Source organism: Hylaeus volcanicus, unplaced genomic scaffold (assembly GCF_026283585.1).
Source record: "Hylaeus volcanicus isolate JK05 unplaced genomic scaffold, UHH_iyHylVolc1.0_haploid 12237, whole genome shotgun sequence".
Classification (NCBI taxonomy): domain Eukaryota; kingdom Metazoa; phylum Arthropoda; class Insecta; order Hymenoptera; family Colletidae; genus Hylaeus; species Hylaeus volcanicus.
Genome location: NW_026533172.1, coordinates 986,523 through 997,669, shown reverse-complemented (window position 1 = coordinate 997,669; position 11,147 = coordinate 986,523). Strand labels below are relative to the sequence as shown.

Sequence of the window (11,147 nt, the reverse complement as noted above, 5' to 3'; positions counted from 1 at the left end):
AAAATGTTTTTCTTTAACAAATAATATAAGGGAGTTTAAATTAATATTTTTTATTTTTTTATTCAATAATAAATAAAGCCAGTTTAAACAAAAAATCAAGTTATACTTTTCCTGTCCACCAATTTAATGTAGTATCCATCTGGATCTTGAATCCATACCATCATAGAAGACTTGCATTGACATTTTTTAGGGGAACCCATCTAATGCAAAGTAAATAATGGTAAATTGGTCAATCAAACGGATTTTCATATAAAACATTTTTACTGACATGAATACATTTTTGCAAAGTAACTTCTTTAAATTGACCCAGGTTATCCAAATGAAAGCTCAAATGAGAAAATCCAACCGGTGGAGTGTTACCATTGTGATAGTGAAATTCAGCGTTGTTTTCAGTGCCATGATTATGTGTAAGCTCTAGACAAGGATTCCATAAAGAGTGTACGAACTCACGTTGCTCCTCAGGCTAAAAAAAAAAAGTAACAATTTATGTGGAACAAAAAGGCATACACTGCGATCGTCTTTTGAGACAAAGCTTTCTGGAAGATAAGCCAAAAAATAATTTGAAAAATCACTCATGTGCATTTCTCGCACTAAATGCATTCCAAGAACATCTCGATAAAATTGGAGGGACTTTTGAGGATCTTTAGTGAATAAAATTATTTTAGAAAAAAAATAGCGAAAACTTCTTTTCAAAATTTCGCACTAACCTTTGACTCGGATCATTGTTTGGGAAAAGTTGAATTCTTCGGGAACTACATAACATAAAGTAACCTAAAGAAAATTACAACACTAAAATACAATGTGTTTTTCCTCTGCCAACAATTTCGATCCAATAACCACTGGGATCTAATGCAAAAGCTAATCCCTACAAACACAAGGCAAAAAGTTGGGTTCAAGTAAGTCATGTAATAAAGTACCTTCATACGACCCTCATTTGGACGTTTATGAAAGCGAACGCTACAAAAAATGAAAACATTGTTACTTTTGTTTCAAAACGTAATCCAAAGAAAAAAACATACCCTTGCGATTCAAGTTTCTCACATGTTTCATCAACCGAGTTACAATTAAAAGCAATATGACCAAAACCTCGATAAGGCTCTACATTCCCATTGTTCATTTCTTCATACGCCGCGTCATCTTGATTGTTCGAATACCTTAAATTTAACGAAACTGTCTAAAAAAAATTTTTAACTTTAAATTCCTAGTGTTAATTTAAAAAAAATGGTTGCGTACATTTTGAAGTAAAGAACGTACTGCCATACAACTGGAAATTTGTGAAACATCACTTTGTTTTGGACTTATCAAGACACTATAAACGTCTTCATTTTCGGTTTTTTGTTCTATCTATATGCGCAGAAACAAAACGTATTTATTATCGTTATGTAAAACTTGAAAAACCCTCTTACTAGGCGCATATGAAAATTTTGAACATAAAACGCTACCGATTCTTCCATATTTTTTACACGAAAACATGTTCCATACCATGATGGGTTACAGCGATCAACAAGATTTGGTGATTCTAGTGACTTGTTGTACATTGAATGAAATATTTTTTTTCTTACTATTGCAACAGTTTTTTTCGTGAGGTCTATTGAAATTTATACGAACTGTTTTAATGGTCTTCGTAAAAACTTTGTCAGGGTAGAATCTGTTCGTATTTCATGCACAGCGTTTTTTCATGTACAAAAAAAAATAGTATCGCTTGCCGATTAAATAATAATGGTAATTGACATAAAGAGTAAAAAAAACCGTCAAACAAAAGATTTTTTTTTTATTAATTTTTTATTTTAGTCTTCGCTTTTATAACCAGAAGATGAAATAGTTTTTAAAACACGGACAATGTAAGAAAACTTGTATAAGAACAAAAAAAAACACATATAAACAAATCCTTTTTTTTTTCTTCATGCGTTATGCTGTTTGTTTTTTTAAAAGTTGACACCATTTTCAACGTTACTCCTAATAACTGACGGTTAAATCATATTTCACTTGAACAAAGAGTTTTTTTAAGCACAACTACAGTACCTTCAAAATATTTTTGAATCATATCTTTGACTTTTCCTACGTCACCGGTTTTCATTGATTCGTTCCAAGAACCTTTACTGTTTTCACCAAAATAACTAGCTGCTTGAAAAGCATAAATAGTGTACAAAAGAATATCTCGTTTGTTATCTGGCTCGGTATACAAACGAATGGAATTACACCCAGATTGTCTTGATTCACCAGAAGGCATCTTATCAACAAATCTTTTTAAAATAAGTTCATGTTTTCCAATTCCTGTTACTGCCTAAAAATTATCATGAGCAACATAACAATATAATTTTTTTTTGAAAGTCACAAGAAAATGGTTTTTCTACTTTTAGTTTATTTAACTTTAGTTTTATTGTAATTTTTTGACTGTCCTCTGTTGAATTCAGCTTTTTTGAAACGCTCCCGAAAAAATACTCTTGTATACTTCGCAAAAAATGATAAAGATCTTTTTCATAGAGTTTTGAATTCTGCAAATCCTTTGAGAGACTGTATTTCATAGAAAGCCGTTCTGTTCAAATACTTCATTTGTTACCATAATTTTAAAAAGAAAAAAAATATATATATATAATTACCATCACTTACTAAAATTAATATACAGTTTTCCTTTACAATTGAATGTATTTTCTCTATGATCCTTAAATGATTTATGAGTTTCATTACTTTTTTCATACTAGATAATACATTGCTAAAAAAAAAAAACAATAGTTTTACATACTAAAGAATATGTCGAAACGGTTTGTAACGATTTTTCATTCAATTCCATTAAACATTTCATGTGACCTTCATTTAAAGACCTTAAAACGTTATAAGCCATTTCATCTGAAATCAACACGGGTCTGCAAAAGAAAAAATGGTCGAGTGTTACCATTTCTATTTTACTTTGAAAAATAAGTTGTTATCTTTTTTTCAAATGCAAATTTTTTCAAGAAAAACTCCGTAAAGCGGATTAAATTTAACCAATTCACCTTTGACTATTTTTTTAAACATACCCTATTGTTGTAGAAGAGAGAACATCAACCAAATGTTTTTCAATTCCTGTTTGAATCATCTTAACGTGACCTACATGAGGGTCATAAACCCCCTTTTCCTCATTCGTATTAGACCAATTTGCACGCTACAGGAAGCAAATGATCGGTTGTTCAACCAAAACTATTTGTTTTTACTTGATCTTCCACACGCCGATACGCTTTAACCTGTAAATATTTTCCAAACATCTCTGGTTGAATTGCCAAAGTCCATCCTGTATTATCCGGCTTGATACTGAATAATATTGAGTTTGCGATTTCCATACCAACAAACCTAAGAATGATGAAGCAAGAATAATTATTTTTTTAAAGTTGTAACAAAAAAAGGCCAACTTCAAATATCAATTTTTTGGATTAAATTGAAAAAATTTTAAAAAGATGAAACTTTTTACCAGCTAACACTGAAAATAGGATATTGTTGAGCCCAAGGAGACCCATCACGAACTTTTAAAGATTCTCCAATGCAACAATCACCTTGAACAAAGATAGGATGAGCCATTGAGCTTATTATAGAAACACTTTCCTAACAAAGTCATTTTCATAAAGTGTTCTTAATGAAATGAAAAGACTACTAACTTGTTCATTTTTTTGTTCATAATGATACATTCCACGATCTTCCACACATTCATCACTGTCAGAAGTACTTTTTTCTTCACTGATTTCTCTTTCCATACTATCAAAATCTCGTAGATTCTTGTCATCGTCTGTTTCATTTTCTTTTGAAGTATTTAGCAATTCTTTTAAAATGTCATTCACGGAAGCATTCATGAAGGTCACGTCTTTTGCATCATTAGTTACTTGACTCGCCTCCGCTTCATAAATTGGACGTATGGCATCCGTTATATTAGCGTATTTCAGGAACTTAAAAAAAAAATACACGTATTAATTCTTTTTGCATTTTTCTGGACTTGCAACAAGAGCTAGCAATGCTAACGTACCGTATCTTCATTTTCCTATGAAAACGAAATAAAATTTTGAATAATGCAAAAAAAAAAAAAAATGTGTACATTTTGTGAAGAATTTAACGGAGTCTTATTGTCAATTGATTGTGCTTCCTTATTTTTTTTCTGTGTAATGATTTCAGGATTAAATCCAGGAATAAATGCTGATTCATCCCCTTCGACGGATTCACTTTGACCCATTCAAAATAACAAGGAAAAAAAAAATTGTAATGATGGTTTTTTGACACAAAAAGTGTTAATTTTTTTTCATTAAAATGGCAAACATTGACATGTTTGAAACCCGACCTAACTGTACCTCGATGATAATAGTTAATACACGGTGAATTTGTGAGACAGTTGCAAAAAAAATTTTTTTAGCATATTTTTGGTTATCGAAACTCGTCAAACCAAACATTAGTATGCATTGAAAATTTGAAAAAAAAAAGGTTTAGGTTTTTTCTGAACATTTTCCATTTGTTACTTTTATTTAATATTTTACAAAAAACCTAGTATGAGTCTTTCCGCTGATTTGTCTTCGTGGAAAAATTTACTATTTTTCAAAATGTTCACAAAACATTCTTTTACCTCAAATTTGTCGGCTTTTTTTCAATCATTTCATGACCCTCTTTACATTGTTTTTGAAAACAAAACACGTACAAGTTTACAAACGATTGGCATAAATCTTCAAAATTTATCGAGCTACGGTTTTTCCTTATCTCTAGCTTTTGATGATGTACAACGTGCTCATTTATCTATTCTAAAGATCCTCACGTATCACAACGAACGTGAAATCAGAAAACCGTTTGATAAAACCTGTCGTGTTGACGAAATGAGTTTTCCATTTGTTTCAAATGAAAAAAACAATGTGAAAAAGTGTCTAGATTCTTCAAGTCTCAATTTAGCTAAAGCTAGTGAATCGATATTGAGACTTCTTGTAGGTCTATGTCTATATGAAAAAATTAATTATGTCCAGGGTTTTTTGCATATTCTTTTAAATTTGTGTTATTTATATCCATGTCCTTTATATGATATTGATTCTGCTTTTTATTTATTTCATGAATTTCTCTATCTAGCATCTCCTCATTTATTGCACTCAGAGACCAGTAAAGGAACCAGCTGTAAATCACAACGAACGTTATGTTTATTATTTCACCAGTTAGTTCAATATCATTTTCCTTCCGTCGCGTATCACATTGATAGATTTCATGACACAGTGTTTTGGAATTTACACTGGTTTGATTGCCTGGGAACAACATGTTTTTCTGATCCTTTGGTTTGGTTAGATGTTTGGTATAATTTAATACATCTCTTTTTTCATCGATTGAAAAACGTTTCCGTAGCCGAGTTTCACGATTCCCGCATCAAACTGCGGAACAACAATTTTTGTCAGAATGCTATGTATTGTGAATGGTTTTTTTTTACTCTTGCAGTAATAAGTCATTTTTATCAACATGAAAGTGAACAAAAAAGTAATTATTTTAAAATTGGAGAACGCGTGGCACAAAAATTATGTGCGTTCAATGAATCGGATACCGTTGAAACATGGGATCACCTGTGGTTGGTTTCCCAAAAAAAATTAATGAGACATTATGATCCTGAACGTAAGGACCCCCTTGATAATAGAGCAGCTTTAGGTAGCAACTTTGGTAGCAATACACAAGATTCAATTCCTACTCATATACAATCGATGTTCTCTTTAAGATTTAAAACTCCACCTTTCTGGTTATGGCGTTTGGCTGGTCATGTACCTAAAAATTATTTAAATTTTTGTCAAAATTATCTTACACCTCTTTTGGACTATAGTAGTTTTTATTGTTTACCAATTTTTTGGAAAGAATTAACTTTTTGGCAAACAGTAGTTGAGGAAGGAGAAACTTCTTCAACAAAGGAATCATGTGGTTTTTCTCCAGATACCTTAGACTCCCGATCGATTGAATGTTGCTCTTATTCATTGGAACATTTATCAAAGGCTCAACTCTCTACAAACGCAGCAAGTGTTGAAAATTACTCGCATGAAAACGTTGTCAATTCGTCCGGTAAATATAAAATAGGTCATGAAATGACTTTAGAAAAGGATATAAGGGCACGAATTCAGGTTGATGATACTCTCTTGGAAGAATATTGGTCGTCTTTTTTCGGAATGCGGAGCTTTCAACGTAGTAAACAACCACTGTTTTCAAAAGTTATATTGATACCTTTTGATATAAGTGTTTCTTCTTGTTATCCCATTAATACGCCCATTGGTCGTTCTGAAGATGTTATAGAGTCCTCGCTAAACGTTTCATATGTCACAATTTTGACACCTTCTCGACCCGAATCAAAGGTTTTTCGCGGATTTCAACGTTTGTGTACTTCTGTAAATCAAGAGTCAAAAGGCGATTCTCACATACAACCATGTTGGTTATCCTATTCGTTAGATACAACCATAGCATTACTACGTCAATGGATTCAAGTTAATTCGATTTCCACGCCTCTTTTCGTCATTGGAAATCCAATGTCTTCTACTAACTTGAACCAATATATGTCCTCTTCTTTAATTCAAGATGGTGTAATTCAGGTTGTGCAAAAACTTAACGTGAACTCTCTTGCCACCGCCTGGTTATCTTATAATATCGAGCCACATCCCTGTCAAATTAGTTTTTTCCTAAGATGTATGGAATCCGGTATCAAATGTATGTTTTGTTATTTAAAATGAAACTGTGTGTAAACTTTTTTTTTCTTAAGATATTACTTTATGCCCTGATTTTTCTTCAAATTCCGATCAAGTGATCTTTCTTATTCGAAGAATTTTAAGTCATTTTTACACTCACAAATGCATACAAACACCATCCTCTTTGTTTAGACGTCGAATAGTAAAAAAGCCCTTAAGTGTTCCCAACATTAGTGCCCGTTTAAAAAATTGTTCCAGTGTTAAAAGTTGGTACGTCCACATTTTTCTTCTAGTAAAATTATATTCTTTAAACGTATCTATTTTCAAAGGCTTCCAAAAAAAGCATCTGAGGTTCTATTCGCACCTCAATGTAAAAAACAACCAAACAATCTTACACTTGGTGAATCAAAGAGTATCAAATCAGCCCTTCCATTTCAAAAACATATGTTTGTGCGTCGAGTTAAAATGAATCAAAAAAAAATGTCTAAACCAAAAGAGCTAGATCCATTAACCAAAGATTCTTCTTTAGTCCGCAATACTACCATATTTTCTTGGCTTCAATCTTTCTTTCAAAAAAAACAAGAAATATCACAGGAGAACATTATTTTTTCTCCACTTGAGCAATGCCCGAAAATTACACAAACGTGCGCCTCACCTTCCCAATATCGTGATTTATGTACTAGTGTAAACAAGTACCGTAAAATGATTAGAACTCCTTCAAAAAAAAACACGTTCCTTACTACGCAGTTTTACTATAAAAAGAAACAGTTTAAAAAAAAAGAATACTTTGCTTCTTGGTGGAAAGCAAGGAAAAAGTATGTCATCAATCATAGAAACCTCCATTTATTTCTACCATATTCGAAATACAAGCAATTTTTTCTTCTTGAAACTCTAAAATGGGAAACCAAATCCACTCTTGATCAAGATAATCTCAATAATGTATTTTTTGTGTCGGCTACGGATAATTTTACGAGAAAAAAAATAAATTCTTCCCAATCTACTGCGTCGCTTTCTGCTCTTTCAAAAATTGTGTTGTGGGAACGAATTGGGTCAACAGACAGCATTGCTAATGTACCCCCACTTGAAGAGCGGATTCAACAAATCGTAAATTCTTCCCTTCTCAAAACCTCCGTTCAAACGTTTTCCCCTTTAATAGCGTTTTTTCGTAAACACTTCTTAGGGTGTAATGACACGCTACTGTTTAGTTCACATAACCGGACGTGTTGCAGTGGAGGTCAGCCTGAAAAGACACCTCATCCATTAAACTATGCAAGGAATTTGTTTTTCTACCATCACGAATCTTCTGTTCTCATAATGAATGCAACATGTCACTTTATTTATGAAACAAGGCTTTTCTGTCAAATACTTTATTTTCTTTTTCAAACGCTATCCCATGCTCGTGAAACATCCCAAAGAATAATGTTATATATTACAAAAAAAGATATTCACAAATTTTCACAACGTTTCCGTTATCTTATGATAGAAAATTGTTCGCATATGTCAAATGATCTTTAATAACAAAGGATTCACGTCAGAAAGAGGATTGAAAATTAATACTCTTATATTCAGTTGAACTTGTATGACAAGAAGAATCTTTTTTTTTGTTTTTAAATTAATGAAAGACACAAAAGATATCCTACAATATATTTCGATCACTATTAACTTTCACCGTTTCTTTTTCCAATTGTTACAATTTTACAATAACTCTTAAAATTAATGGATTTTTTATCGTTTCAATTTTAATTCTAATTCTTTAATTTCTGCTCTAATGATAATGCATATTAAACAAATTGTATTATCATCAAAATAGCGTTATCTTATTTGCTTCTCCGTACTGGCAAGAGTAAAAATTTGTAGCACAGATTTATTTATATTATTTAATCTCTAAAAAAAACCGGGAGTTGACATATTAGTCAAATAAATTGTTTTTGGAAAAAGGAAAAAAAATTATGAGAATATTTTTTATATTACAAATTAGCTTAATTTTATGTGACCTCTGTTTAACGTGTTTCTGTTGGCAAAAAAAACCGTATGCTCGGAATAATTTTGTTCAATTAAATCATCGTATGTTTAGTACGATTCGCTAATCCAACAATTTGCAAAACTTCAATTTTCATGACAATAGAAATGAAACCATGGCGTCCAGGAAACTTTAATATGCCCAAGCCTTCTGATAAGAGTGAACCCGGTAACTTTTTTTTATTTATTGAAATACGTGAAGCAATTTTTATTATGGGAACGTTAATTTGAAAGAGAAAAATACTGACAGCGATGACTCGAATTTGCCCACAATCAATGTCCATTATGACTATAAGCCTACGGTAAAAAACTCATATAGTGCTAAGAATGTTACAACCATGCATAATCTTATCATATTATTTGCGCTTTCAAGATGTTTGTGTAAATATATCATGACAATGTTTTATAGGATTGGATTGCTGAAGGTCATAAAATTAATCGTGCGTTAGTCATCTTTCATATTTGTTTTAAATGAACTTATTGATGATTTTCTCCTTAGAAACAATTGAAATGCAAAGAGAATTGGAGCTAGCAACCGAACAATACTATTTGAATGCTGAACGACTCAGAAAATCAATTCTTCAAAGAAAGTATATACTTAATGAGCTATTGCAACAAGTACATTCTTAGCGTGTATTTTTTTGTTGAACAAGTTTTATATGATTGTATAAACAATTGCTTTTTATCAGTTAGCGACAATGCATTCTCAAAACCAAAAAAGTATTCCCAAAGACTTACTGATAGGTGGCATAATTTCTCTTATATTGATAAAAATATATTCTATTAGGTAGTATTGCAAGCGACCCCCTGAAAATGAGTAAAATTAAGAACGATGTTGTGAAGGAATGGAAAAAATATACACCTTTATCGAAGAAAACAAAATTTTTAAAGGGGCGCCAGGTAGAAAATACGTTGAATTTTTAATAACACAATAGATTCTTGATTTCTGTTAACAATGGGGGAATTATGACCTGTTTTGTAGATAGAAAATAGTTTTGAACTAACAAACTATCCTTTATATCATTTCAATAATATCTACGCGCATTTTTCCGACCAATATACAACAAGTTGATTTGATACCTTTTTTGAAATTATATTTTCCAAGGTTACGATTTGTTTCATGCACTTGAGCATTCAGTGGATTTTTTTAACAATGTTTTATTTTATTTTTTTACTTATTAACGAAGAAATTATTTATAGTGAACGAGTGTAATTGCGTAGGTTGCTTCCTTAAACAATAATTTCATCAACCAAAAAAGTCGATTTGTACTTATTTTTATACAAGACAACAAAAGAAGGAGTATCGTTAATTGTTCTACTTTTAAAGCAGTAAAAACGAAATAATTTTATTTAAAAATAAGAATTTTAGCTTATATGGAAGTTTGGACTAACGTCGCGTCTCATCGCGAAAAAACGTGGTTCAATCGCGAACATATTAGGGCAAATCAGGACAAACTCAACATTCAAATGATCGTTTTTTTTTATTTAAGTATTAAATAGAAATTTTATATCTAGACAGAAATGAAATTTAGTAAAAGCAAATTGTTTAAAGGCACATTTGGCATTGTATATCTTTTCATTAAATAATTAAAAACAGAATGCGACAGAAATCAATTATATTCATAGCTTCAACCTTTAACAAGTAAATATCTAGGGTTTAGTTTTATAGTATAGAAGTATCACAATCAACGATATGTAGGTGAGGGTTTTTGATTTTAAAGTGTTTACTGTATTAATTAAAAATTATATTAAATTTTTGGTTAAGGTACAACGGCTTATAAGGACTATTTTTTCTGACGACCCTAACAATTGTATTAGGCTTTTAAATTCATGGCGAAACAAAAAAAATATTTTTGAGTATTTTATAAAAAAACAAATTATTTAAGAAAACAATATTGTCGCATAAATTCCATTGTCTATATAGTAATAGTTAACAAGACATTGCAAGAATGTGAGTTAGAATCCATTCATCAATTACACCAGCTGTGTTGATGTCAAATTATATTTTTAATCTAATGTAAAACGTCATTTGTAAATGTTATTAGTAGAAAAGAACATATTGACTTCCACAATTTAGTATACGTTGAGAATACAAGGCAATGTTTTTTTATAGTTTGTTGTATAATATCCCTTAAAATTAGAATTAAATACTCTTCGCATTTTGATACATTTCATAAAGAATCCTATGCGTTCAAGATTCTAAAGGAATGTTGAGAGTTTGTAAAACTCCAAAGTATTTGCGGAAAACGTCAATACATTTTTCAATTTCTAAGTGGTAATCGAAAATAAACGTTGGACTTGCTAAAAAGCATACATTACCTTTGCCTTCAGGATCCTCTTGAATCCATTTGGAAACTCGATCCCTGGTTTCCTGCGTGATACTAACATTACCAAGCTTTACTAAATTGGGGCAAGAAGTGATGATAAAACTTTCCACCTGCATTTCGTCGATCATCCGAGAAAGGCATATGAAATACAGATATA

The 11,147-nt window shown here is 31.1% G+C and overlaps 2 protein-coding genes and 1 long non-coding RNA gene across 10 annotated transcripts; 2 read left to right on the top strand and 1 right to left on the bottom strand.

Moving 5' to 3' along the window:
- Positions 1-6: 6 nt before the first annotated feature.
- On the bottom strand, positions 7-4,205 carry LOC128884028 (uncharacterized). 3 transcript variants are annotated; one of them, XM_054137005.1, is made up of 12 exons: positions 4,061-4,205; positions 3,992-4,006; positions 3,630-3,914; positions 3,446-3,576; positions 3,192-3,327; positions 3,018-3,142; positions 2,744-2,864; positions 2,611-2,698; positions 2,355-2,536; positions 2,023-2,284; positions 1,407-1,963; positions 1,234-1,344 (listed from the first exon to the last, which is right to left on the bottom strand). In XM_054137005.1, exons 1-11 carry the CDS (start codon positions 4,193-4,195, stop codon positions 1,926-1,928), a joined length of 1,518 nt encoding a protein of 505 aa, XP_053992980.1. In that variant the 5' UTR covers positions 4,196-4,205; the 3' UTR covers positions 1,234-1,344; positions 1,407-1,925. The 3 variants fall into 3 exon arrangements, with proteins under 3 accessions (XP_053992981.1, XP_053992980.1, XP_053992979.1); XM_054137004.1 differs by having other exon boundaries at positions 1,407-1,956; XM_054137006.1 differs by lacking the exons at positions 2,023-2,284; positions 2,355-2,536; positions 2,611-2,698; ... (5 more) ...; positions 3,992-4,006; positions 4,061-4,205 and adding exons at positions 7-200; positions 269-463; positions 508-641; ... (2 more) ...; positions 918-957; positions 1,020-1,174 and having other exon boundaries at positions 1,407-1,813.
- Positions 4,206-4,505: 300 nt separating this feature from the next.
- LOC128884024 (uncharacterized) lies at positions 4,506-9,985 on the top strand. Of its 6 annotated transcripts, none has more exons than XR_008459199.1 (10): positions 4,506-6,666; positions 6,719-6,914; positions 6,974-8,708; positions 8,770-8,832; positions 8,898-8,965; positions 9,073-9,103; positions 9,163-9,281; positions 9,353-9,407; positions 9,451-9,563; positions 9,646-9,985. XR_008459199.1 is itself a non-coding variant. In XM_054136991.1 (8 exons), the coding sequence occupies exons 1-8, from the start codon at positions 8,594-8,596 to the stop codon at positions 9,733-9,735; spliced, it is 654 nt and encodes a 217-aa protein (XP_053992966.1). In that variant the 5' UTR covers positions 8,169-8,593; the 3' UTR covers positions 9,736-9,985. The 6 variants fall into 6 exon arrangements, 1 of the variants encoding a protein (XP_053992966.1); XR_008459202.1 differs by having other exon boundaries at positions 9,037-9,103; positions 9,163-9,253; XR_008459198.1 differs by having other exon boundaries at positions 9,037-9,103.
- Positions 9,986-10,221: 236 nt separating this feature from the next.
- Positions 10,222-11,136, top strand: LOC128884029 (uncharacterized). The gene is made up of 3 exons (XR_008459203.1): positions 10,222-10,362; positions 10,429-10,938; positions 10,995-11,136. It is a non-coding gene; the product is annotated as an uncharacterized LOC128884029 (long non-coding RNA).
- Positions 11,137-11,147: the final 11 nt, after the last annotated feature.

Excerpts from the sequence above, each read along its gene's own strand:
- LOC128884028 (XM_054137004.1), bottom strand. The coding sequence starts at position 4,195 with ATGGGTCAAAGTGAATCCGTCGAAGGGGATGAATCAGCATTTATTCCT. Across the intron at positions 2,537-2,610 it reads AAAACTGTATATTAATTTTA|AACGGCTTTCTATGAAATAC; the intron begins GTAAGTGATGGT and ends GTATTTGAACAG. Across the intron at positions 1,957-2,022 it reads GATTCAAAAATATTTTGAAG|GAGTAACGTTGAAAATGGTG; the intron begins GTACTGTAGTTG and ends GTCAGTTATTAG.
- LOC128884024 (XM_054136991.1), top strand. The coding sequence starts at position 8,594 with ATGAGAATATTTTTTATATTACAAATTAGCTTAATTTTATGTGACCTC. Across the intron at positions 8,966-9,072 it reads ATTATGACTATAAGCCTACG|GATTGGATTGCTGAAGGTCA; the intron begins GTAAAAAACTCA and ends AATGTTTTATAG. Across the intron at positions 9,282-9,352 it reads TTAATGAGCTATTGCAACAA|TTAGCGACAATGCATTCTCA; the intron begins GTACATTCTTAG and ends GCTTTTTATCAG.